Source organism: Lissotriton helveticus, chromosome 9 (genome assembly GCF_964261635.1).
Source record: "Lissotriton helveticus chromosome 9, aLisHel1.1, whole genome shotgun sequence".
In the NCBI taxonomy this organism is placed as follows: domain Eukaryota; kingdom Metazoa; phylum Chordata; class Amphibia; order Caudata; family Salamandridae; genus Lissotriton; species Lissotriton helveticus.
The window spans coordinates 495,902,253-495,929,148 of NC_136070.1; the positions used below are offsets into that span (position 1 = coordinate 495,902,253).

General features: G+C 42.8%; 1 protein-coding gene across 1 annotated transcript in view; it reads right to left on the reverse strand.

The window, feature by feature from the left end:
* Nucleotides 1-4,906: 4,906 nt before the first annotated feature.
* PRKCH (protein kinase C eta) overlaps nt 4,907-26,896 on the reverse strand; it is a 667,780-nt gene continuing 645,790 nt past the window's right edge. The window contains exons 13-14 of the mRNA XM_078660335.1: nt 20,026-20,169; nt 4,907-6,332 (exon numbers count right to left, since the gene is read on the reverse strand). Of these exons, the coding sequence (XP_078516461.1) occupies nt 6,195-6,332; nt 20,026-20,169 (282 nt within the window). The 3' untranslated portion in view covers nt 4,907-6,194. The remainder of the gene's footprint in view (nt 6,333-20,025; nt 20,170-26,896) is intronic.

The window sequence follows — 26,896 nt, forward strand, 5'->3', positions numbered from 1 at the left end:
AAGAAAAAGCAAGGGAAGCAAACTAGACAGCAAGTGTCAGTAGGTCTCTGACACCATGAAGGAGGCAATGTGTACTGCATCAGTGCACACAGATCTAAGTTCACCATTGAGTTTGTGCAGACATATGCTTCATTGGAGCAGTGGTAATTAACTTCTTTATGAAGGATGTGACCAACCCATAGCATTCATTGGCAGACAGTAGTGGAGTTCCATTGCGTGTGAGTCCTTGAAGGTGGTATGCCCCTGAATAAATTGAAACCATAACTGCTTGGAACTCATTTCTGAGTTATGACACACCAGATACCGTTTAGATGGCTAATGCAGATGTGGGGAAGGATCTCAAACTGTTCAGGAGACCCAACTCCCTGCAGGGAATTTACTTTAGAGTGGAACACTGACATGGGGCTAACCACTACAAAGCAGATAGTCTTTCAATGATTTTCTGTCTTAGTGATGAGAACTCCCAAGTGTATGATTAAATTGTCCCTGCCTTCAGCAAGTGCCAATTGCCAGGTATGAAAGTGCATTATTTTTGTTTTGGCCCCCACATGTGTTTTACATATTGTTTCTAGATCAAATTTACTGAATTTCTGTTACAAACTACTAGTGTCAAAGTCTGAAGTCTAAACGTACAAAATACATCTAATTACATATATCATATGCAGCAATACATATAGCTATCACATGTCCAAGTGTGGTACACAAGCTATAGATCCTTCTGCATATATTCACATTATAGAGAACAAAAGAAGTTCAATCTCCTTTTATACTTTCAGGTGACAGGAAATGTTACCTAGGGGTAACAATGAGGTATCTCAACCACTTTGAGCAAGACAAGTGCACCCACTTGCCAGACCTTCCCTTCCCTGTCTATGCACACCAGACACCCCTATGATAGGTCCAGGGTACCCCCTGGGCAGGGTGCAGTGCATGTGAAAGATAGGACATGCACTAAGGTGTGTACCATGTCCAGACAGTGAAATAATCTCCATTTCGTTTTTCACTGTTGAAAGGCCATCTTGCCCATAGGATAGAATGAGGAGGCCGTGTAATGTGTTTTCCAGCCTATCTTCAAAAAGGCTTAAGATGGAGAGGTGAAGCTTAGTGTTCCTGAACTCAGAAAGTATTAACACATCTGTTTATGAAGGTGTTTTTTTGCATTGTGTGTTTAGAAGGCACTGTTTTAGTGGCTGGGTTTTTGTGCTCTAACATCTCTGTGTGTCTCTGCCTCGTTGTGGATTGACTGTCTGGATTTGAAAGCGATAAGATCTGGGGAATGTCTTGACCCAGAGGAGGAGGTGAGACAGCAACAGGCTGACCTGCATCTGGAGTGTAGAGGGAGGAGTAGCCCCTAGAGGTGAAGAGGTCTGGGTTGCTGCTATAAAACAATTGTCCCATCTCGTGCTGAGTGACTGAGAATCCACTAATCAAACGAAGAAGGTGTCACTGGCAGGGAGGCACCCAGAACTGGTTTGAACAGGGGGCAGAGCCCCCCTGAACACAAAGACTTCAAAGCCATTGAGGGGTATAACTATGAGAGCTGAAGCCCCTGAACTGTGGAGAATGGCTTGATCAAGGGTGAACAAGACTGGAGCTACTTCGTGGTCAAGAGGAACCTTTGCCAAGGAAGAAACAACTGAAGAGACTGAAGGAAATGTCTCACCCTTGCTGTGTGTTCTGGGGCTGGCCTGCAGTTTGCTGTTTTAACAAAGGAAAGGCTGAAGGTACTTTGCTGTGTGCTGTGTCCCCCTGCTTGAAAGGACTTTGCTGTGCTGTGCTCGGAAGTAACTTATCCCCAAGGGCCCGAGGTGAGTTCGTTCCCTGTTGCGGAAAATCAGGAACACAAAAGTTTCCTGGAGAGTCTCAGCGACGCTGTGTGCGTGTGCTTTTGCAGCCTCAACCCTTCGTGAGGATTGTCCTGTTTTCGTGTGTACCGGAATCCAAGTGAGTCTCAGCGACGCTGTGTGTGTGTGTGCTTTGTGCAGCCTGAGACCTTTGCGAGGATTGCCTTGTTAATGTGCACACCGGGAATACAAGTGAGTCTTAGCATCTGTGTGTGCATGTAGTTGGTGCAGCTTGAGACCTTCATGAGGATTGCCTTGTTATCGTGCACCCGGAGTTAATGTGAGTCTCAGCGATGCTGTGTGCGTGTTCTTCGTGCCGCCTAAGACCTTCGTGAGAAGTGCCCGGTGATCTTGCACCCAAAGCTCAATGGGAGTCTCAGCGACGCTGTGCGCGTGGGCCCTGTGGCAGATCTTCGTAGCAGTAGCGGCCCGGACGGCAGCCCCTGAGGAGCTGAGCCGCTGGCCCGAGCCCACCGTTGCCAATTCACAAAGATTGCATTGGAGGCCCAAGTCACTGCAAGAGGAGAGGAGTGTGAGGTCGCACCCCCCAGGTAACGTGTGTCGACGCCTGGAGCGGGGTGCGGGCTCAGATGGAGACGCTCTCGGCCTCTCTCTCATTTCGGCACCGCGAGCCTCTGCTTTGGCTCGTATCATGGCCAGTACTGTTCAAGGGAGTGGCAGTACCGGGGCCGGAGTGCGGAGCTGCACTTTTTGGTCATACCATGCCTGTGTTGGGGGCAACTGTTGACAGAGGCTAACTCTGAGTCAGCACAAGTGGCGCAGAGACCGCCTAAGGCACCGTGATGGGTGCTGGAGTGTATTACGCATTACTTTGTTTCTGCATAACGAACTACCTGATTAGCGTATTACGCATTGCATTATTCCTGCATAACAAACTACCTCCTGATTAGTGTATTACGCATTGCATTATTTCTGCATAACGAAGTACCTGGTTGTTGCGTTACGCACTGCATTATTTCTTTATTGCAAAGTGCCTGATTGTTGCATTAGCGGTACAAAAGGGGGTGGTGATGGACGGAGCATCTGAACCAATCAAACTCTCACACCCAGTCAAAAGATCTGGGTTTAATCCATCACCGTTCTTTAGCCCACTCTGCCACCCCAGTTCAGACATGGCTATATGCAAATCAGTCTGACCCTGTGCCTCATGGGAACAGTCCAGCCCGAACTGCCAAGCCATGCCTTCCCTGGACCGGAAAGAAGTTTCCGAGGACCGGTTTCTGGCATTACAGCCGTCTTCAGCCTGGCTTGCTTGAATCCAGTGGCAAAGTGAGCAAGGGTCTCACGTCTGAGCATACCCTGCCACACTTATGGCGGCCAAAAGCGGTACAAAAGGGGGTGGTGATGGACGGAGCATCTGAACCAATCAAACTCTCACACCCAGTCAAAGGATCTGGGTTTAATCCATCACCGTTCTTTAGCCCACTCTGCCACCCCAGTTCAGACATGGCTATATGCAAATCAGTCTGACCCTGTGCTTCATAGGAACAGTCCAGCCCGAATTGCCAAGCCATGCCTTCCCTGGACCGGAAAGATAGCCATGTCTGAACTGGGGTGGCAGAGTGGGCTAAAGAACGGTGATGGATTAAACCCAGATCCTTTGACTGGGTGTGAGTGTTTGATTGATTCAGATGCTCCGTCCATCACCACCCCCTTTTGTACCGCTGATTGTTGCATTAAGCATTGCACTATTTTTACAGTGCTCTATTGTTGTGTTACGCATTGCATTACTTTTCCATTGCAAAGTTTCTGATTCTAGCATTAAGAACTGCATAACAGTGTATTAGTGGAATGTTTGGAAGTGCTCATTAATATCACCAGAACTTACAAGGGCTGGCTGGCCTAACAACCAGCCAGGAGGAATATTACACATACTCATATATTGCATTTATATCGTGTGGTCTTATTGTATATCTTTTTATATAACATGTATACTCCTTTTTATAAAAACTTATGTGGAGTGCATTTGGGTTGCTGTGAGACTGGTTGCAAATACTTTACACATTTGCCTTGAAGATAAGCCTGGCGGCTCGTGCCAAGCTACCAATGGGGTGAGTGGGGGCTATCTCAGAAGGTGTCCTTCCTTTCCCTGGCGTGGAAACGCAAGTCCCTATTTGGCCTAAGGTACCTACCTCAGCCAACCAAGGATCCTGGGTATAACAGGGAGCAATAAGGAATGGGTAGGGCACCAACATGACCAACTTGAGGCTGAAATAAATAAATACAATTATAAGATATAGAAGTGGCAGAATGAATGTTGGTGATTGGGGAAGAAGGGAGCAACACAAAGCTGGCGGGGTTATTGGCAGATATATGAGGGGGACTGTGCTATGCAAAAAGAAAATATATGATGCGCAGAGGAATTAGACACATGCACTCACATGGAATGCCAATAACAAAAGAAAAAAGTGTCTCCTTGAATGTTAGAGCAGAAGAACGATACAAGTCAAAAAATCATAAGGATGGTAAAGGAGTTAAGCTCCAGGGGACGGGCAAACAGAAGAAGTAGAAAGAAAGCAATTGAATAAGAAGCAGACAATTAAAATGACAATAAAGCCAGTAAATGTCTGTCTATACAGAAGACTTAAAAAATATGTCTAGTTCCCCTTACCCATTATTAATTATCTGGCATCTTTTGTTCATTGCATTTTTCCTGATTTCTCCACATTGGTTTCAGAATTGTATTGATTTGTGTGTGCTTGCTTCTGCTTTTGAACTTAACATCCATTTCACTGGGGACTTGGCTGCTTTGTGTACAATATCTACCAGGGGTTGTGCAGACATTCTCATTGAACTGTGTTTTGGCCTAATTAGATTGCGTTTATTATGTTGATAAGTGTGCTCTCTCCCAAAAGATTAACTCAAGTTCTGACACTAAGGGACAACTTTCACAAAATCAGTTTTTTGCAAAAAGATAATTGAATCTTTAAATTCGTGCCTCAAAGCATATATTGGTCTTAGTATTAAAAAAACTTTTCATAGAAATTCAATTTTCAGTCTGTTCAAGAGTGACTTCAAACAATGAGAAGAAAAAGAGCATGTAAAAACGAATACCTTTATATGAATTAAAATATGACAAATACACACACAGGAACACAAGAGTAAGAACATTTTTTAAGATGATCTAGGAAAAAATGTCTCTATGTCGCTGAACAGTAGAAGTAAAATAACTAGAAGAAAATATATAAAAACATTTTCACCACTCTTAACATTGTGAATACCACATTCCAATATATTGTTTTTAATTTATGAGCATAATGTATACAGTAAATATAAATTACATTATTCTTTTCAAATATCTATGGGTCAGTTCTTTGGCAATGTATGTTTTACTTTACATCACTGTATGGTACAGATGTTCAGTTCAGTTATGCTGTACTTGATTAGTGCAGACAGGAATAATCACCAGCATGATGTAACTTAAGTTCATCTAGTGAATAGCACCATTTTGCCAAAGGTGCCAACTGGGGTTAAAGAAAAGAAAGACTAATAATACAACACATTAGTGCATTTCATAGAATGCAAATATAAAAACTGGTTCTTGTGTTCAATTCTAAACGATAATAAAATACTGCTTTTCCACTGCATGTGTAAAGTCCACACTTCTTGGCTTGCCTTTGCCACTGGAAATATCTGACACTAGTCTGAAAGCTAAACGCTGAGATTGACTTCCCTGATTTACATAGTCATTGTGGGTCTTTTTTATTTGAAAACAGAGGGTAGTTTAAATTCTGAAAACAATCAGAAACTAGGGCATGATAATGCTGCAAGTCTTACTGCACAATGGAAACAATGGAAATCCAACAGACGGTTAGCCTTTGAAAAATCCTTTTCCTTCCAAATTTCTAGCTGATCTTTCCTCGATCATTCGTCCAATACCAGATCCATTCTTGAGTCACCACAAAATCGTACAAATGTAAAATAATCTATGCATAACAGTGCATAGGTCATATAAAATAGTTTTTGACAATGTCTCTACTTATTACAGACTAGTTCTCAAGGCAAAGTTTGCAAACTTTTTTTTCATTAGGCTATTTCTACTTATTAGCATAACCTTCTTTTGATTCCAGAGTGCATGAGAAGACCAAGAGTTCTTGTTGTCCCTCCTGTACGGAAATGCTATTCACAGTCCAACTAAAATTTCAATAGCATAAATATTTGATCGCTTAGATCTCAAGTTGCACAAATTCCTCAAAGAGGCCACCTTCAAATTCCCGTAGCATTGTTCTTTTGTCAGAAGTCAGTTTGTCATGATGTACTCCTCGAGAAGGATTTGTCCACGTGTAGCTGCACTTCCCAGACTGTCCTACTCCATCGTGGACGAAGTTATCACCCTGTAGCAGTGTATGAAAAGTTTTCAAATTCACTCTGGTTAATCATCGGAAGAAGAGTTTCATCAATTGGAGTTAAAACTGGATCTTCTTTGATGAAATCTGGATCAAAATTATTGACATCTTCTTTAGATTTCTGCAAAGAGAAAAAACAGTTACTCACCGAAAAAAAAAGTTTTATATCAACATGTTTAGCAGTATCTGGAGGTCATTTTGCAGTGCCTGTTGTGTTTCTCTATCTTGCTTTCAGCATACAAATTCCACAACCAAATTAGAATACAAGAACATTTCCACCCAACAAATACATCACTCGTTTATTACACACTTTTTCAAGTAGTCCTTTGTCGTTAATGCCATTACCATAGGGAAATGTATAGAATTAGGTGCTTGAGAAGCATTTAAATTTGATAATCCTGTTCAGCGATAGTGCATAAATGGCACACATAAGTTTCTTCAGCTTGTGCCACAATCTTTACTGCAAACATTTTTAAATGTATTGTGGTCCCCCCCAATCCTCCTGGTGGTATTAAGAGGTATTCATGCTTGAGTAAAGCTCTGGCAAAAAAGCAGATTAAAACTGTAAGAGACTGATACGCCAATCTTACAAAAGAGCCTCCAAAAAATATGTGAAGCACTCATAGAACCTGCGGTGCCAAAATCTCTGCTCACAAGAATTACTTGTGTGAATACATTCAGCACACAGTCAAATCAAATTCAGAAGATTGTGCGCAAACATTGGCGTATTCTCAATGTAGGACAGATCAAGATAGACCCCCTGTCTTCTTTTTTGAGAGGAGCAGGAACTTACGTGATTGTCTTGTCCACACACGACCAAGAGGTGGTCTTGCCCCTGGACCCACCACATTCTGGAACATGCCAGCGGTCCAGGGACACTACCCTTGTGGTACATGTGCAGTATGTCCACAAACTAAGCACACTACAGAGTTCGACATTGGTACCCATAAACCGTGGAGACAAACCAAGCATACCAATTGCAACAGCGAGAGAGTTATTTATCTAATAACATGTCCCTGCTTGAAAAAGTATGTTGGTATGACAACATACAAGTTTAAACAAAGGATTATGGAGCACAAAAGCTCCATTCGGTGTAGAAAACAATCTACTCGATTAACTAGTCACTTCCTCAAATTCAACCATAGGCCTGAGGATATAATTTGGACTATTCTTGAACAGCCGTTCATACCAACACATATTACTGATGTGGCCAGATTCCTGTTCAGAAAAGAACAGCGGTGGGTCTTCAAACTACGTAGTGATTCAGAGGGGTTAAATGATGAGATCACGTGGACCCTAGTCTGAGTCCTCTATTCTGTTGTTCGGTGCTAGTATTTGCACCCTCAGAAAGCAGAGTTACTTACCCCCTGGCCACACTCCTCTACCATTCCCTGCCTTTCCTCCGTGCCAGGGTTCCACTCATAGAGAGAACTATCCAGATGTGCCGTTTAAGCATCTCTTAACATATACTACATGACAGTTACATCAGCCTGAGTATAGTAACAGGAATACCATGAGGAGCTCTGAGCTCAAGATGTTTTACCATGGTCAGTTGCTTTCCTGATGATTACCTGGTCACCTTGGTTTGGAGGGCATACCATGCCGAGACCCACACTTAGGTGCCCGGACTGTTGATATCAACACCCTTCCTGGTATTTGGAAGCTCTGAGATATAGGGCACGCTTGCTCTAAGGACACAATAATACACAGTATATGATTAATTACAAACCACACTTTTGGAAATATGTGGCTTGACTGTGTCGGTGTGGGTTTTGCATTCCATTAATCCTGTGGTGTAGCTGGCCCGTTTTCCCTGCATATGCAATTCTCGTCAGGGAGAGGCACTCCGTGGGTTTTTACATTTACATTTTTACATTTACATGGCAAACGAACCTGGCAAACTACATTTCCCAGACTCACAACACTCTGGGTTAGTCCTTCGGAATCAGGAGAGATCTCAGGTCTCGGATTCATATTTTATTGACTCTTAGTAGAAACACTGATCATGTTTGCCTTCCTTGTGTTTTGAATTATGGTAATCATGGGTATTTGCAAGTCTTCCTAATGCGAGTTACATGGCATTCTCGATGCCCCTATTTGTACTAGTTTTCACGTCTATGGGGAACTACAGTTCCCAGGCTTCCTTGCCTTCTGGGTAGTTCTCTGTGAAACCGTTGCACGTTAGTGAGTCGCGACCTGGGTCACATGATCTCGGACTCCCAGTTTGGTGCCACTACTACGATTCGACACAGGTGAGGGTCTTTTGTGACCTTGGTTACATGTATTTAAGCTTGCTCCCCTCCTGTTCGCTACCGCTGATGATACTCAATATCGAGCCTAGGGTAGCGACAGACTAGGTAAGCGCAGCTTTTGTCAGTTTGGCCCTCCATTCCGCTTCCCTGCTTATCTGTTTAATACCTGTTTTACTGTAAGCGAGGTACCCCTTTTTAGTAATACATTCCATATACTTGACAGGATCCCTAGATAGAACCAGCTTCTAAGATGCGGGCACTAAGCACCTTGCACCCATTTTTAAGCCCTGTCACTATTGTTTTCTCCAACACTGCTAGGAGCTATTATACAAATTACATCAATATCCCTCAATTGCCACTTTGAATTCTTCTTCCCCATGTAATGATTGAGCGTGTCTGACTGCTCACTTCTGAAAACATAAGCAGTGTCCTTGATAAACCCTGACGTAGCTTAAGAAGCCATAGTGGCGGTGCCATGCTGGTCCACCATTATCATTTTATATATACCCCCAACTTTCGTGGTCTATTTTTTCTCTTTTTTCTCTTTGTTCATAGAGCGTTGCCTCCGCCCTGAGCTGTTGCCAGGAGCGGTGGGTTTCCTCCCGATTTGATACGGATAAGGAGGTTGATAAAGTGTTTTCTCTCACCTTCTTTGAGAAATGTAGCATTTCACAGTGTTTGGAAATGGCATTTTATTTTATTGTATACACAGATGGATAACATGCATGTACATATGAATTTCTCTCTTCTCCCAGTAGGAATTTGATACTCATGCCTGTAGTTTTAACATAAAGCATCACAGGTATAGGGCTGTATCGTTCCTTCATTTTTGGCTTTGTGTTAACTTTTCACATATTCAGAGTGCAGTAGTTATATCTAGGTACTGAAGAAAGCCATGATCAATGTGGGATCAAAGTTGGCTGAAACATGTACACCTTCTCACTAATGCACCCTGCACATTCATTCTGATCGCGTCTTTACTGCTTTTTAATCCTTGACACCAAGAGATACTTATTAAACTCCTTTTCTCTTGGTAGGCAATTTTAACACACTTATTTCACACACTGCATTACGCACTCTTGCCACACTATTTCATGCTCCATCGATCTTAGGTGATCTAGCACCAGGTTGCAGCCAAGAGGAGATCCCAAATGATGAAGCATGCCACCTCGGTGGGTGATGGGATTCTGTCCTCTTAAATGAAACTCCCCTTTGTTGTGCTTTCCTGTGGGGCTGTACTGTGTAAACGTCTGTGTGTATATATTCATCTCTCTTAGGGACCCGCGGATTCTTTGTTGTTGTAATATATGGTTAAGGGATTTATCCGTACAGGTCTATAAACTTCCCTCAGACCCTTTTCTCACCTGGTATTATATTGGAGTTAAGAGGTATTCATGCTGGAGCAAGGCTCTGGCAATAAAGCTGATTAAAACTTTTCCAGCCACTTCTAAATTGTTTCTGAAATCCAATTACATTTTTAAAGGGGAGACTGAACATCACTGCAATATTTTACAAGTTAAAGGAGTTGATGTATGAAAATAAAAGTTAAAAATTAAAATTTTGGCAAAATGCCTTTGATGAATTGCCATGCCCCCGACATCATCTGAATGTTTTACTTCATTGCTCACAATATATTCTTTTTAATTATATGTTGTATTTATTAACAACGCCCACCCACGTCAGTCTCACTTTAAGTGCTTATCTTGCTTCTAATGTTTTACCTGACCCATACTTTGTGTGATAGATTGAAAAGCACTACTGGAACTCATTTATTATTATTATTATTATTATTGGTAAGCTTATAAAGCGCAATGGTTACTCCAACCGGAGTGTCCCCGTGCTAGGACAAACTGAACCCCAACAGCCCTCCCCGGTTGCCCCAAACGCGGGCATCCAAACTAGGTGGAACACGACCACTACATTCCTCCCTGGGGAGAACGGAAGAGCCATGTTTTCAATGTCTTGCAAAACAGAGACTCCGACTCAGTTGTCCTAAGATCCACTGGAAGCTCATTCCAGACCTTAGCTGCTAGGAAGCCAAATGATCTTCCGGCCAGCCGCTCCTTACGCACCCTGGGCACAATCACTCTTGCACTACCCAATGATCTTAAATAACGAGCAGGCTGGTGAGCTTTCAGGAGAGGCCAGAAGAAGCGTGGTCCCCTCTCCCTAAGAATCCTGTGACTAAGGCATAGAGCCTTAAAGGTAACTCTAACCCGAATAGGAAGCCAATGCAGTAGCTTTAGGGCTTCTCCCACCGATACCCTCCTAGGTATATTCAGGATGAGCCGAGCTGCAGCATTTTGGACTTTCTGCAGGATGTTCAGATTTTTGGCCATTACCCCCATTTACAGGACATTCCAATAGTCAAGGTGAGATATGACTAACGCCTGTACAATCGACCTTTTAGCATTTAGGGGGAGAAAGTCCAAGATCTTACGTATCATCCTTAAAATTCCAAAACACATCCCAGCCACAGCTGATATTTGTGAGGAGAAGGAGAGAACATCGTCGAACCACACTCCCAGATTTTTCAACTTGGCTTTCGGCACTGGACAAGTTCCTAGTGCTTCGGGCCACCAGAGCTGTGTCCAGAGAGAGAGCTGTTTTCCAACCACCATCACCTCTGTCTTCTCTGCGTTTAGCTGGAGACAGCTCAGTCTCATCCAATCCATAAGTTCCCCCAAACAGGTTCTAAAATCAGCAGCTCTTTCGGGTTCCTTCTGTTCCAGAGTCACAACTAGCTGAGTGTCATCAGCATATGACAACAGCTGAATTCCATATTTCAAGACAATGTCAGCAAGTGGGCGTATATAAAAATGAAAAAGAGTTGGGCTAAGAGCCGAACCCTGCAGCACCCCTTGGTTTAAAGGACAGATTCTGGAACTGAAAGGATGTTGCAAAACCTGGAAAGATCTATTTGCCAGAAAATTCTTCACCCAGGTCCACGTGAAACCTCCGACCCCGGCCTACCTTAGTCTTTCTAATAGAAGGCCGTGGGAGACCGTGTCAAACGCGGCGCTCAGGCATAGCAGAATTAAGGCCGCAGCCCTACCCTCATCAGCAGCAGCCCTCAATACTTCGGTCGCCAGCAAGAGAGCGGACTCCGTACCATGCATAGTCCTGAACCCGGAATGGGTATTGTGCAGAACCCGCCTCTCTTCCAAAAACTTAGAGAGATGGCCATTCAGATGTTTCTCTGCAATTTTTGCCACATAAGGAAGAAGCGATATTGGCCTTAAAGTTGCAGGAAGAGCAGGGTCCAATGAAGGTTTTTTCAACAGAGGAACCACCATTGCATGTTTCCAATTGCTAGGGACCTGACCGATTCGAAATGACAGGTTCAATAGCGAGGTGAAGACAGGGGCAATACATTTCTTTCCTAGCAGCAGAAATTTAGGAGGGATGGGGTCTAAAGGAGACCCAGATTTTACCACCTCCATCAGCCTGGTAACCTCAGCCTCCACCAAAGGATGAAGGACAAACATGTCCTCCGGCCCCGGAGTATCCAAGCCAGTTGCAGGAGCATAACTCCTACTGCTTTCTGGAAAGGTGGCATAGATCTTAGCAATCTTATTAGTAAAAAAGTCAGCGACCTTATTGCAGTAGTCCATAGAGGCAGGAAGCGCAGGTGTCACTCGTTCCAAAGAGGACAGTTGTTTCACTACCTGAAAGATGGCCTTCGTTTAATTTTTTGCTAGATCAATTTGCCCAGAATAGTATTCCCTACGCACTCGCCTGATCTGACGATGGTATAGCTTTAAAGCCTTCAGATATATCTGTCTATTCTCGTCCCTGTAGCTCTTCCTCCATTGGCGCTCAAGATGCTTACAACTACTTTTCATTTTCGCCAAATCTGCCGAAAACCACTTCGCAGAAGCAGAAGTGTGCCCACTTTTACATTGTTTTACTGGAATCAGGGAGTTCACTGCCTCCAACATCCAACTAGATATTACATTAGCAGCATTCAGGATGTTGTCCCCCACATCCGGGAGGCTGTCCACCAATGCTCCTTCAAAGTCATCCTGAGTTAATAACGCCCATTTCCGAACCAATGACGGTTTTGAGCAGCTACCAGGGAAGGCCTGACCCGGCATCAATAAGCTGAACGATAGTAAATAGTGGTCTGACCGAGCTACAGGAGTTGGCAGTGAGGCAGCTGTCCCTGCACAGTTAGTAAAAATATTATCCAATGTGTGACCTTTGTTATGCGTGGCAGAATAGACAAATTGATTCAGGCCCAAGGCCTGAAGACCAACTGAAAACTCGGCTGATTCTTTACAGCCTTTATTTTCCAGATGCAAATTAAAATCCCCTAATAGGAGAAAACTAGAGTAGTGGAGGACATATGAAGGGAGTGTGTCAAGAAGTTCATCAATAAAAACTCTCCCCGGACTACATGAGTAGTCCAGACACTGAAAAGGTGCTAGAGGGTGCACAGACATAATATCGACTCCAAAATATCGTCTGGACAGAATATCGAGTTTTAAATATCGTTTGGAGAAAATATCGACTAGACAGAATATCGACAGCCAAAATATCGTTTTTAAGGTAAGTGAAGTAATATCGACTGTAAATAATATAGACAGTGAAAATATCCAAGTATATAATCTAGATAGTAAAAAATATAGTTTTTTAAATAATATTTAATTATTTATAGTGTGTTTATGTTATAATATGTGTGAAAAGTGTCAATTTTTTTTTTTTTTTTTTTAATTAATTATTTTTTTAATTATTGTGTAATTTAATTCTGTAGCGGGTTGTGGGTTTATAGGGGAATAGGGTGGGAAGTAATTTAATTATAATTAATTAAATATGTAAATTTATTAATTGGTAGTAATAATTAATTAATTGGTAATTAAATAATATATGTTAATTATTTAAAATTTAATTGGTAATTAATTTTATTTAATTGATTAATTGCTAATTATGTCAATTAAAATAATTTATTTTCTCTAGCGGGTTGTGGGTTTATAGGGGAATAGGGTGGGAAGTAATTTAATTATAATTAATTAAATATGTAAATTTATTAATTGGTAGTAATAATTAATTAATTGGTAATTAAATAATATATGTTAATTATTTAAAATTTAATTGGTAATTAATTTTATTTAATTGATTAATTGCTAATTATGTCAATTAAAATAATGTATTTTCTCTAGCGGGTTGTGGGTTTATAGGGGAATAGGGTGGGAAGTAATTTAATTATAATTAATTAAATATGTTAATTTAATAATTGGTAGTAATATTTAATTAATGGTTAATTAAAAAATGTTTGTTAATTAATTAAAATGTAATTGGTAATTATTTTTATTTAATTGATTAATTGCTAATTATGTTAAATGAAAGGGGTATTTTTAGGGTTCAGGGTCAGTTTTTAGTTTTTGGGTAAAGGGGTATTTTTAGGGTTCAGGGTCAGTTTTCAGTTTTTGGGTAAAGGGGTATTTTTAGGGTTCAGGGTCAGTTTTCAGTTTTTGGGTAAAGGGGTATTTTTTGGGTTCAGGGTCAGTTTTTAGTTTTTGGGTAAAGGGGTATTTTTAGGGTTCAGGGTCAGTTTTCAGTTTTTGGGTAAAGGGGTATTTTTAGGGTTCAGGGTCAGTTTTCCGTTTTTGGGTAAAGGGGTATTTTTAGGGTTCAGGGTCAGTTTTCAGTTTTTGGGTCAAGGGGTATTTTTAGGGTTCAGGGTCAGTTTTCAGTTTTTGGGTAAAGGGGTATTTTTAGGGTTCAGGGTCAGTTTTCAGTTTTTGGGTAAAGGGGTATTTTTAGGGTTCAGGGTCAGTTTTCAGTTTTTGGGTAAAGGGGTATTTTTAGGGTTCAGGGTCAGTTTTCAGTTTTTGGGTAAAGGGTTATTTTTAGGGTTCAGGGTCAGTTTTTAGTTTTTGGGTAAAGGGGTATTTTTAGGGTTCAGGGTCAGTTTTGGGTTTTTGGGGTACATATACAATATTGCCTATTATTTAATTAAATGTTGTTACTATATATATATGTTTTAAGAAATATGATTGAAAATATATTTTTTTTTTACTTTCATTAAATATTTAATTATTAAAAGTTATTTTAAGTATTGTTAATTATATTTTAGTAATTAATTTTTTATATTAATGTAATTAAACATTGTTTTTAGTAAAGTCGATATTTTTTACAACGATATTTTTGTAAACGATATTTTGTAGTCGATATTTTTGTACTTACCTGTTTGTACATACAAACTCGATATTTTTGTAGTAGATATTTTCACCTCGATATTTTGGGTACTCGATATTGTGGTAGTCGATATTCTTTCAGTGATCCGTGCTAGAGATATTCAAACAAAAAAAGGCTGCTTCGCAGCTAGAAAACGAGAGTTTCTCCAATATAAGCTGAAGATCTCTCCTAAATATTGCAGCAATGCCGCCCCCCTTCTTGTCGATCCTATCCACCCTCAACATCGCATATCCTTCAGGTATAGCCTCTAAGATATCAGGGGCGGACGCCTCATTAAGCCAGGTTTCAACCAAGATTAATATAGCTGGTTCATGGTCTCTAAGAAGATCGCTGATTTCTAACCTATGTTTACTGAGCGATCTGCAATTCAAGGAGGGACAATACAGAGAGGTGCAGGTTGTTCTAGGCACATCCCTTTTATCCCTTCCTTCCTCATCCGATGTCAGACAGAAGCCACAGTGCTCACAATCACTTTGCCTACCCAACACCCGCATGGAGTGTAGGCAGGTAGCATCTACCCCACATCTGTGGGCCCGCAATTTTTCAGCGGGGAACACTCTCCTGATTGTCATAGGGGTAGCAGGGGTCCTGGACGGGCGCAGACGGGCTTGCCTTAGGTGCGCCTGCTGCGCGCATCCGCTGCGCGCCCGTTTGTTCATGAGTTAAATAGCGTGAGCGCTGGGAGCACTAGACCGCCCCACCCACGCCACGCTCAGCCCAGGAAGTGAGGAAGGTGAAAAGAGCGCAGTGAGGTATAGCGCAACGCCCTCCGCTACAATCGGCACAAGCCGTGGTGGAACGGGGCGGAATGACCTCAAGAGAGCAACTAACCCACTGCCAACCTCTCCCCCTCCCCGCCGGATACACACAAACCGGTAAGAACCAACAGAGTTTGTGAGTTAAAAATGATTAGAAACAAAGCGACGCAGTTTAAAACATTGCACAGTGCAGTAGCAGCTTCGGAGAAAAGTTAGCAACAGAGCCACATAACATAGCACCAGTGAGAAAAGTCAGGCCTCACCAATGTCCGCTGCGCGCCCGTTTATTCATGAGTTAAATAGCGTGAGCGCTGGGAGCACTAGACCGCTCCTCCACGCCACGTTCAGCCCCGGAAGTGAGGAAGGTGAAGAGGGCCCAGTGAGGTATAGCGCAATGCCCTCCGCTTCAATCGGCACAAGCCGTGGCGGAACGGGGCGGAATGACCTCAAGAGGGCAACTAACCCACTGCCAAACTCTCCCCCTCCCCGCCGGCTACACACAAACCAGTAAGAACCAGCAGAGTTTGTGAATTAAAAATGATTAGAAGCAAAGCGACGCAGTTTAAAACATTGCACAGTGCAGTGGCAGCTTCGGTGAAAAGTTAGCAACAGAGCCACATAACGTAGCGCCAACGAGAACAGGACTCACCAATGTCCCTATGTTCTCTATGTTTCTTAAAGGATATGCCATTAAGTTCCACTATTTGTTTAATTTGTTTGTAATATTTAACATTGTACATATTAACCATGAGTATAACATTTTTTTATGTCTGAAAGGGTAAAACTGAATTACTTGACTCAAAAGCAGCTCGACATGAAAAAGGTTTTCCTCACACAACCAATCCATTCAGACTTCAATCAACCAAGCCCTTCCCATTTCAATTAACTGAACCCGTCAAATTTAAGTCAATCAAACCATTCACATTTCTTTCTTAAATTTCTTTTTATTGTTTTCTAACAGTATAAGTAAAAAGAAAAATAATAATATTTAAGCACAAGCATACATTAATCAACCGTTTAGGGTACATGGAGTTCACATTGTGAAATGCTCAGTGGCAACAGTACACTGGGGCATTCATCCCATAAGGTCATAAATATCAGGAACATTAATCATCTGTACAGAGGTACAAGGCATTTTAAAGCTTTGCAATCATATATGACACTTCATTCATTTGCAATAATCCACCATTTACATATCAAACAACTCAGCATGTCAGATTTCCATCAACCAAACCCTTCACATTTCATATCAACCAAACAATTTCACATACCACTCAACCAAACCATTGACATTCCGATCAGCCGAACAATTCAGATGTTGATTAGCAGAATGCTGCACATTTCTGTCAACCAAACCATTCACTTTTTAAGAAACAGACGCGGAGCCATATTATCAAGCAAGGGCGATACATTATCCACGCTTTTATCGGCAGGAAACTGCAGCTAAAGCGGCGATAATGGGCTTGATAATATGCCCTTGTAAATTCCCATAGAAGCCCAGGTTAACACCAGAACCTGGGCTTCTATGGGAATTCACAAGGACATATTATCAAGCCCATTATCGCCGCTTTAGCGGCAGTTTCCTGCCGATAAAAGCGGCGATAATGTATCACCCTTGCTTGATAATATGGCCCCAAATCCTTTGCATTTCAATCAACAAATGCTTTCTCATTCCAATCACCCAAACTAGTCAGCCAAACCATTCACATTCCGATCAACCAAATAATTCACATTTCAATCAACCAGACACTTCACATTATAATCATCCAAACCATTCAGATTTTGGTCAATCAAACCATTCCCATTGCAATCAATCAAATAATTAACACTTCAAATTGTCAGATCAGCAAATTACATACAAAAACCCCATGCTAAGCAGGGTGGTTTACTAACTCCTTACTTTGAGCGTTAAAGTTAGTATTTAGTGACATGCATTCTAATGATTTATTTGCTATGTAGGAATCTTGACGGGAAGCAGGGAAACATCGTCTGCTTTTATATGACATAGCAATTAATGCCCAACTTGTCTTCACTTTCTAATGAGTTAGCAATATTGTTTGGTTTGGATCAGTACCTGGTGGAACTTGCTCCTCATCTCAATGGAAACCATAGAATATGACAGCAGTAGAACTGTAGATGAGGCATGATTTATATATTTGTAAGACATAAGTCAGGAAATTGAATCCATATCACATTTGAGCAATCGTGTTTATCTGCAACCATGACACTGCTGCAATTGCTGAAGTACACAACAAACTGATGGTTGGAATGCTTGAATTAACCTCAGCCACTGGCAATTACTCTGGGTGCATTCCAGTTCATTATTTTGCAGACCATGCCAACTCAGTTTGAACCAAGCCATATGCAAATCGGCCTCGACCCTGCTGCAGTAGGAACAGTCCAACCCAAATTACCTCCCTGAACCATAACACAAGCAACACAGCACCCGTTTTGCATTTATTATGGCTCATCAGTCAGGGATAGTCTTGTTTCTGTGGCACAGGATGCACAGGACCCACATACAGGGCATATCTGTCCCACTGGTAAATACTCGGGCCACAACCCTGTCCATGGTTAGTTTACACACCATCCCAGCTCAGTGTGGACCTAGCCATAGGCAAAAATATGTCTTGTACCTGCTCCCCCTTGAGCCATCATTTTTATAACCTTTTCGAAGCTGATGACGAAACCGCTACGTCATCAGCCGCAGTGGCGCTGTGCTGATGACGTAGCGGTTCCGTCATGGCCCGCCCGACGCGCCTGCGCGGCGCTGATTTTGCACCTGCGCAGTGCGTTCTATTGAGCGGGCGGGGCTATGACAGAACCGCTCCGTCATCAGCACAGCTCACCCGAGGCTGGTGACGGAGCGGTTCCGTCACCAGCGTGTGAGCGCCGCGCGGCCCCCCCCGCCCCCTTAGCGCTGCGCCGCAGCGAAGGTGTTAATTAAACATGACACTGCTGCAAGTACTGAAGTGTTAAACAAACTGATGCTACACCCAACTGACAAGCCCCTATCAGGGTGAAACCGGTCTTGGGTTGCTTATGTCTGGGTTCATGAAGGACCTGGCCTGTCTGTTCGGGTAGGACTGCTCCTATCGGAGCAGCGTCAAGACTGTTATGCATATGGCTGGGTCCAAGCTAAGGTGGCATGCGGGCAAAAAAAAGATGGACTGGGATACCACCCGAGTAATTAACATTGGCTGAGATTTATTTGGTGGCTGAGTGAATACGGGCCCACGTCTGGGCATAGCTGTCAAATTTAGGGCATCACACTGAAGTATACAAAAAAGTTTTGGGTGGAATGCTTGCATTAGCTACTGGTAATTACTGTTGCAGACACTACAGGGACAATCAACTGGTTGGTTGAAAGATTAGTGGTACCCAACTCTGATGCTCAAGGTCTTAACTAGATGTCTTAACAAAATGACACTTTCAAAAACATTTCTGTTCTATTTTTTTGTAATGAAATGTTTGGGGAAATATTATAGCGCCATGAGCTTCAATAAAAAGCACCTAAATAGAACTATTCATTAAACATGCCTTAACAAAGGAACCAACAAATTATTTTTCCATCTAAAACACATTCTTATCATGATTAAATGTAGAGGGACCCCAACATATCCCTCTTCTATGAATCCAGTATCATCACACCCATCTCGATTTCCCTTTCGAGTAAATAAAAGTGCTATACCTCAAGTGTGCTTATTATTAACACTTGAACGGAAGGAACCCCTCCTTCCACTCTCCCATTCCCATTCTACACAATAACACCCAAACTCGTTTGTACGTTTTGGCTGTCTGTAATAAAATGAATGTGTTCTACCTAAACTGGTTGAATTTACATTTTTTTGTGACAGTCATCATAGGAATAGTTACTTTTTATTTCGTAAAACTTAATGTAAAGCAAAACAATAATAAGGGTTACATTTAATGAGTTGAGGCAATACCGAATAACTAAAGTCTTTCACCCTTTCACAGCAGACGATATCTTAATCACTGGTGCTCTAACCTTGTGCACAGGTATTTTTATAAATTCCTTCTGAAACCCCAAGACATGAGTCCTCTAGTTAATTGTTTTTATTTGAACACACAAACTCTAATATTAGACAGGTTTTTAGAGAAATGCACCCTCCTGTAAGTCAACTTCAGCCCACAGATATGCAAAATATGAATTTCTTAATTGTATGCAGCTCATGCAAACACATGTTCTAATCAGTTTGGGCTATTGCTTTGATGTGCATAGGGCAAGCTGTAAAGGAAAGCCACGCGTTTTGCCATTCTAAAATTGTGTTGAAGCAAGAGCTGTCAAAGTGGAAGTCGACAGGTCCAATTTGAGTGACAGTCAAGAATTTAGCGGATCCTATTGCACTTTGACATAAAGCTGGTCATGTTGCTTAAAGCCAGAATGTATGTCTGACCAGAGCTGTCGTACTAAAGCTACAGCTGTCGTTAGTTCGTGATGAATTTAAGAAAACATAAGTACCTGTCATTCAGCACTCGACATAGTGGTAGAATAAGGAATCAATCACAGGCCTAGGGGCAGATAAAAACGCAAGAAGGCCCACACACACTCAAACGGTAAAACACATACACGTTAACTTACAATTCTGGGTTTAAAAGGTGGCTCGATTTTGCGCTGGCTCAGAAGATCCCAGTCGATCTGTTGAAAGAACTGATGCTCCTGGATTGCTCTCTCGCCGCCTCGAGACGGGCTTCCTAGGCGCTTGCTGGGGTTCTTCTGCATAAACTGAAAAATATAAGAGGATATTATCCTGTGGATGGAGCCAGACAGTTCAGCTTTTCATACACTTTTCTAGTCTCACTGCTCCATGAGAAAAAAAAACTGATCCATTTTAGATAGCAGTTGTAAGGCTATTTTAAAGTCCATCTTAGTTACACATGACAGTGAGCACATACTAATATCATTAATTTAAAAAAATCGATCTCTACTTTCTACATGCAGGCAAATAATCACTTCCCTAACCAAAGGAATCTCACCGGCAGCCTCCACACAAGTCGGTAAGCCACACCTAAATAGATAACAAGCATTGGCAATGCCAATAGGCCTAGCTTACGCGAGGTATGGAGAATTATCAACGGACTAAGGCCCAGATGCATCAAGGTAAAATCCGCTCGCAAAGGGGCATATTCTCAGAATCTGCCCCTTTGCGACCGGTATTTTTGCATTTGGGATGCATCATCCCAAATGCACAAATCGCAAATTAAGAATTCGCTAAATTGCAATTACTTGCATTTAAGGAATCTCAAATTGAGATTCCTTAAATGCAATGCATCAACGTTAAAAAATTCGCGATTTCGCTAATAGGTATAGCAAATTACCATGAAGTTCAACTTCATGGTAATTTGCAAAAACTTTGAAAAATGCACTTTTGAGCATTTTTTAATGTTTCATGTTAGGCACACACATGCCCTAAGGGCATGTGTGTGCGCAACATATGTGCACAGATCAATTTCAGGGGTGCAACATGGTGTCCTTTGGACACCCCTGCACCCTTGAAATTGCATTCTCAATTTGCGATTCGCTAATTGCGATTCGCAAATTGAGAATGTCTTCCCATTCATTCCTAAGGGCCTCTAGGCCCATAGGAATGAATGGGGAGGTATTCCTTATTTGCGAGTCACAATTTGCGAGTCGCAATTAAGGAATTTTAAGAAATCGCTATTTTTTGAGCGAGTTCTTCTTGCATAGCATTTTGCTATTCCTTATTAGCGATTCCTTATTTTTCGCTAATAAGGAATCGCAAAATGGATGCTGGATGCATCTGGGGGTAAGCATTGTATTAATTTCTGAGGGGACTCATGGGGCCCCACGAATTTCTACAGAATCCTCTAAGCCCATAGAGTTGCCAATACCTCTGGTATCCATAGGTTCAGAGTGCCGGGGGAATACCACCCGAAAATCCATGCAACTTGTGATGGGACTCATAGAGATTACTTATAGTAAAAGGCTTTATGAACTATCAGCCTGATTCATCAAGCTAAATTGCACTCGCAAAGGGCAAGATTCTCAGAATCTTGCCTTTTGCGAGTGCAATTTTTGCATTTGGGATTCATCATCCCAAATGCAAAAATCGCTATTTAAGAATTCGCATATTTGCGAGGAATTGGATTTAAGGAATCTCTAATAGAGATTCCTTAAATGCAATTCATCAACCAAATAGAAATAGCGAAATCGCAATATTTGGTCTCAATTTACCACCAGGTCTGACTTGGTGGTAAATTGCGTAAATAGTGTAAAAAGCACTTTAGTGCATTTTTTTCTTTTACATGTTACACACACACATGTCCTTTGGACATGTGTGTGCGCAACACCTGTTCAAATGTGCATTTTAGGGGTGCTACAGGGTGTCCTTTGGACACCCCTGGCACCCTTAAAATCGCTATCTGATTTGCGAGTAGCAAATTGCTACTCGCAAAAAAGGGATACTCCCCATTCATTCATATGGGCCTTTTGGCCCATAGGAATGAATGGGGAGTTATTCCTTTTTTTGCGAGTAGCAAATTGCTACTCGCAAATAGAGAACATGTAGGAATCGCTATTTATTTAGCAATTCCTACATGAATACCGTTTTGCGTGTCCTCAATAGCGAGTCGCTATGATTCGCTATTAGGGCCACGCAAAACGGCCCCTTGATGAATCAGGCTGTAAGTGAGGCTGTGAAGCTATGAAAAAAATTGGAAACACACCAGAGCAGATCACTGTTTGCTATGATCCTAGGATTTATACGAAGGAAGAGCTAGGTGCCCTTGCACTCGAGAAGGTCACAGGGCTTTGGGGAGGATTGATTGACAGACAGAAAGACTGACTTCATGTTGGCCCAAGCATGTGCAAATAATCTGAATTACCTGCTCAGGGCAGTTAGCAATTGGGACAGTATTCGCAGGATTATTCCAAGGGCGTGAACAAAGTGAGCCCGTATTTAAATCTTATATGGCCAACTATATCCCACTAACTAGATTGTCTCTTGATGGTTGTGCTTTTCCCACTGTCATGGATAATTAAGAATAGACAAACACAGCAAAAGACAAACGTAGGAGGCTCAGCACGTGAGGCAACAGATGCAAAACCTATGCACGTGAAGGTCACGCATACTATTTCAAGCTTCAAAAGCCTGACTCAGATTCCATCTTCTGGACAGGAGACAGGACAAGGGCAATGAACTATAAATATATTACAGTATACATGTTGCACTTTTCTGTAAGCATATTTCAATCCAATCTGGTGCTAATAAGAATTGTTTTACTAATTCTCATACCATCTGGCTCGCTTGAAAACGTTCAGTCCGTTTAACATGCGGCAGCAAGAATTTTTATTGAGTCCTGTTGGATTTGTGTGTTTCTGGATTTCAGTGTTAGTGAATGAGACACACGTAGTACAATTTCGTCTCTAAGCATTTCTAGAATGAGGGGAATTGAATATTTTTATTTTATGTATAACACCACTGGTATTAAAACAATTAGCAGAAAAGAGAACTGAGGTACAGAAAGAGCGATTTGCTCAGGATAACATCATGTTGGTCAAGAACAGAAAGAGTGATCTGCACCCAATAACATCAGCAGTGGCGGTATGTGCAGGTAAACGCGGTTGGGCGGGGGGATGTCAAAAGAGGACAGAATAGGATTTATTTATTTATTACATTTTCTTTATTCCGTCATCTGTCGACTTTCACCCCCTCCCACCCAGCACCGCTGTTTTGCTGGGTGTTTGGGTATTTTAAGGGTTCAGATATAGTTTTGGGTTATGGGGTACAGGGGTAGTTTTAGGGTTTAGGGATAGGTATGGGTTTTGGGGTACAGGGGTATTTTTAGGGTTCAGGGCTAGGTTTGGGTTTTGGGGTATAGGGGTATTTATAGGGTTCAGGGGTAGGTTTGGGTTTTGGGGTACAGGGGTATTTTTAGGGTTCAGGGCTAAGTTTGGGTTTTGGGGTACAGGGGTATTTTAGGGTTCAGGGGTAGGTTTGGGTTTTGGGGTACAGGGTTATTTTTATGGTTCAGGGCTAGGTTTGGGTTTTGGGGTACAGGGGTATTTTTAGGGTTCAGGGGTAGGTTTGGGTTTTGGGGTACAGGGGTATTTTAAGGGTTCAGGGATAGGTTTGGGTTTTGGGGTACAGGGGTATTAGGGTTCAGGGGTATGTTTGGGTTTTGCGGTACAGGGGTATTTTTAGGGTTCAGGGCTAGGTTTGGGTTTTGGGATACAGGGGTATTTTTAGGGTTCAGGGGTAGGTTTGGGTTTTGAGGTACAGGGGTATTTATAGGGTTCAGGGCTAGGTTTGGGTTTTGGGGGACAGGGGTATTTTTAGGTTTAGGGATAGGTTTGGGTTTTGGGGTGCAGGGTATATTTATAGGGTTAAGATGGGTTAGTGTTTAAGGGTGTTGTGGTATTTTAAGGAGTAAGGGTGGGTTATGATCATGGGGTGCAGGGGTATTTAAAGGGAGCAGGGTGGACACCCGGAGCTGGAATGTACAGAACCTGGGAAGAAAAAACAATGAAATATTGGGCACAGCGCTCGCTTTTTTTTCCGTAATCCCGCGCCCCGCACACGCCCACGTCCCCAGCACATGCCCCCAGCACACGATATGAGACATGGCATGAAGGGTGGAACGTTCCACACGCCCCCAGCATTTGTCACGCCCCCAGCACACGCTCACAGCACAACGCAGACACGCCCACAAGGGACTACTTTGCTGGCACAGTTCTTTTACCTTTTAAATGTATATGGTGGGCGTCTGCATAGCCTATGTCCTTCTGCTGCTTTCCAACGCTGTATTGGGAGTTTTGATTGGTGCTGTGGTTCCTGAGATTACCCGCCTCAAAGGTTTGGGCTCTCTCTTTATTATATTAGTATAGATAAGGGACAAAAACGGTATACTGCAGTACATAGCGATGACAACAATTCCAAAACACTTTCTATTTGAAATGTCCTCATTGATGTCATGAGTTATGTAATATATGAGGTCATAAGCAGTTCATGGTGGGGCGCAAGTTATAGTTAGCTCTGCTAACTATAACTGGAGAATTTCTGTGTTTTTTTAGATCAAAACATTAATGTTGTCACTGACATATTCATCTAACTGTAACGCTACTCTAACTTTTTTTCTGTGAATTATTAATGTTTTTTTAAACAAAAGCACATCTTTTTATCGCACCTAACTATAATGTTACTTTAAACTTTGGTATTTTCAGAGAAGTTATAAAAATGTTTTAACATAAAGCTATTCATTCGGAAATCTTTATTCGGCTGTAATCCAAGCCATAAAAGAATACATTATAAAAACAAAGATTTCTAATTTAGAAAAATAAAGAATATAAACAATATTTCTTGAAAAGAAAAAAAGAGACAATTCATATCACCGCCCGAGACAAAACAATAATTATACTGAGACAGAAAAGAATCTACATTCCTAGTGCCATATGGCAAAAATTTTAAGACAACAGTATATATATATATATGTAGTGCATTGATAAAGTGCAACATAAAGCTATATTTTATTACCATATGTAAAGCCAACCCTCTGCCGTGCATGGTCTTTGGCTGTGCGTGGCGGGGGATTGTCAGCAGGGCCTGGCCACAGGCAGCAACCCTGCATTGTGCACAGCCTTTTGTCACGTGTGGTATGTGGTTGACTGCAAGGCCCTGTTTCTACATCCCCATGGGCAGCCAACCTCAAGCTTTGCACATACTTTGGCCATGTGCAGTGGGGGGTCGGCCACAGGGCTTGGTCTGCCGCCAGACCACTAGCAGGCCGCCAACCCCACACTGCGCACAGTCTTTGGCATGCAGGTTGTAGGGATGGTCTTTGGGCCCTGGGGACCCCATCCCCTGGGGCCAAAACATATATATTAAGGGTAGAGGGGCATGAAGCGCCCTCCCCAACCCTTACAATTGAATAGGGGCGGATGGCACGCACCCCCCCCTCCCCTCACAATAAAACAGGGAATGAAGGCATGCATTCCCCCTCCTCAAGCCTTAATAGGCCCCATGGACCATATCACCCGGGGCGAAAGAAATAAAAAATGGGAGGGCGGTCAGGAGGCCCTCCTTCCCAAGCCTTCTTGAGCCCTGGGGACTGCAGTACCCTGCATCAAATTCAAAAGGGGAGGGGCGTGCAACCTTCCTCTCCTAGACCTATTAGGCTCTGGGGACCACTTCCCCGGGGCCAAATATAATAAAAAAGGGGAAATAGGCCACCTTCCTCCCTGAGCCTTATTAGGCCCCAGGGATCCCGTCCCCAGGGCTGTTTTCGTTTAAAAAGGGAGGGGGCTGCATGGCCACTTCTCCCTGAGCCTGACCCCATCAGTGAAGACGTGGAAGAATATGTCGGAAAGGTTTCCACAGCTGCCTGCTCCGATCCCAATGCTTAGAGGATATCAAAGAGGCAGCGGAATCTGACCCCGCCATCATGCGAATACGGGCAGTGATCATAAGTGGCACCTGGCGAGACTTCCTCAGTGACTCCAACGACTGGTCAGGAGAAGATACAGAGGACCAGGTGAAAACGTGGAGGGTATGAGATGAGTTCAGTACCACCCCACACGGAATACTCTTGCGTGGAGATCACACTATGATTCCGAAGACACTAAGGCACCAAGTGAAAGAGCTAGCCCACAGAGGGCACCAGGGAGCCACGAAAATGAAGGCGAGGATGCAGAAGAAGATATGTTTCCCTGGCCTTGAGGATCTAGTGGAGGAACGTGTGTGGAGATGCCCCGCATGCCAGAAACGGGCACACCGGAAAGAACCACGCCAGTGATCAAGGAGGACGCCTGCACCACTCCATGGACGGATGACCCTCGTCCTCATGGACGAATACTCGAAGTACCCTGTAGTGGAGGTAATCAAGTCACCAGCCTTCGTGCAAGTGGGCCCAGTCCTTAAAAAGACATTCGCCATCTTCGGCCCGCCAAGTGAAATCAAAAGCTATAATGGACCGCCATTCCATGGTGCAGAATTTCGGGACTTCCTTGACCAACTGGGAATACACCACCGCTGCATTACAACCCAGTGGCCGCAGGCCAACGGGGAAGTCGAATGATTCATGTGCACCATGAACAAGTCTCTGTGCATTGCTACTGCCGAACAGGCTAACCCCGAATGCCATCTACAATCATTTCAGAGTGAGTATCAAAGTACCCCTCATTGTACAACTAACCAAGCACCATGGGCCCTGATGTTCAATGGGCCCCATCGAGACACCATCCCCACCTTCCTAGGATGACTGCCGCCACCTTATAACAGTCAAAGCACCCAAGAACGTCGTGAGAGGGGCCATTCCCTCGCCAGCCGAAGATGTGCACCCTCCAACTTGGGACAAGGTAATCATTAGCGATTGGAAGCCCAGGTGGAAGTTCAAGACACAGTTTGAGCCTGGAACATGGATCATTGTCAGAAGCGAGGGGACCATGGTAAGAGTTGTGAAAGGTCTAGAAGTCATAGCTAGAAACATCTTGTGGT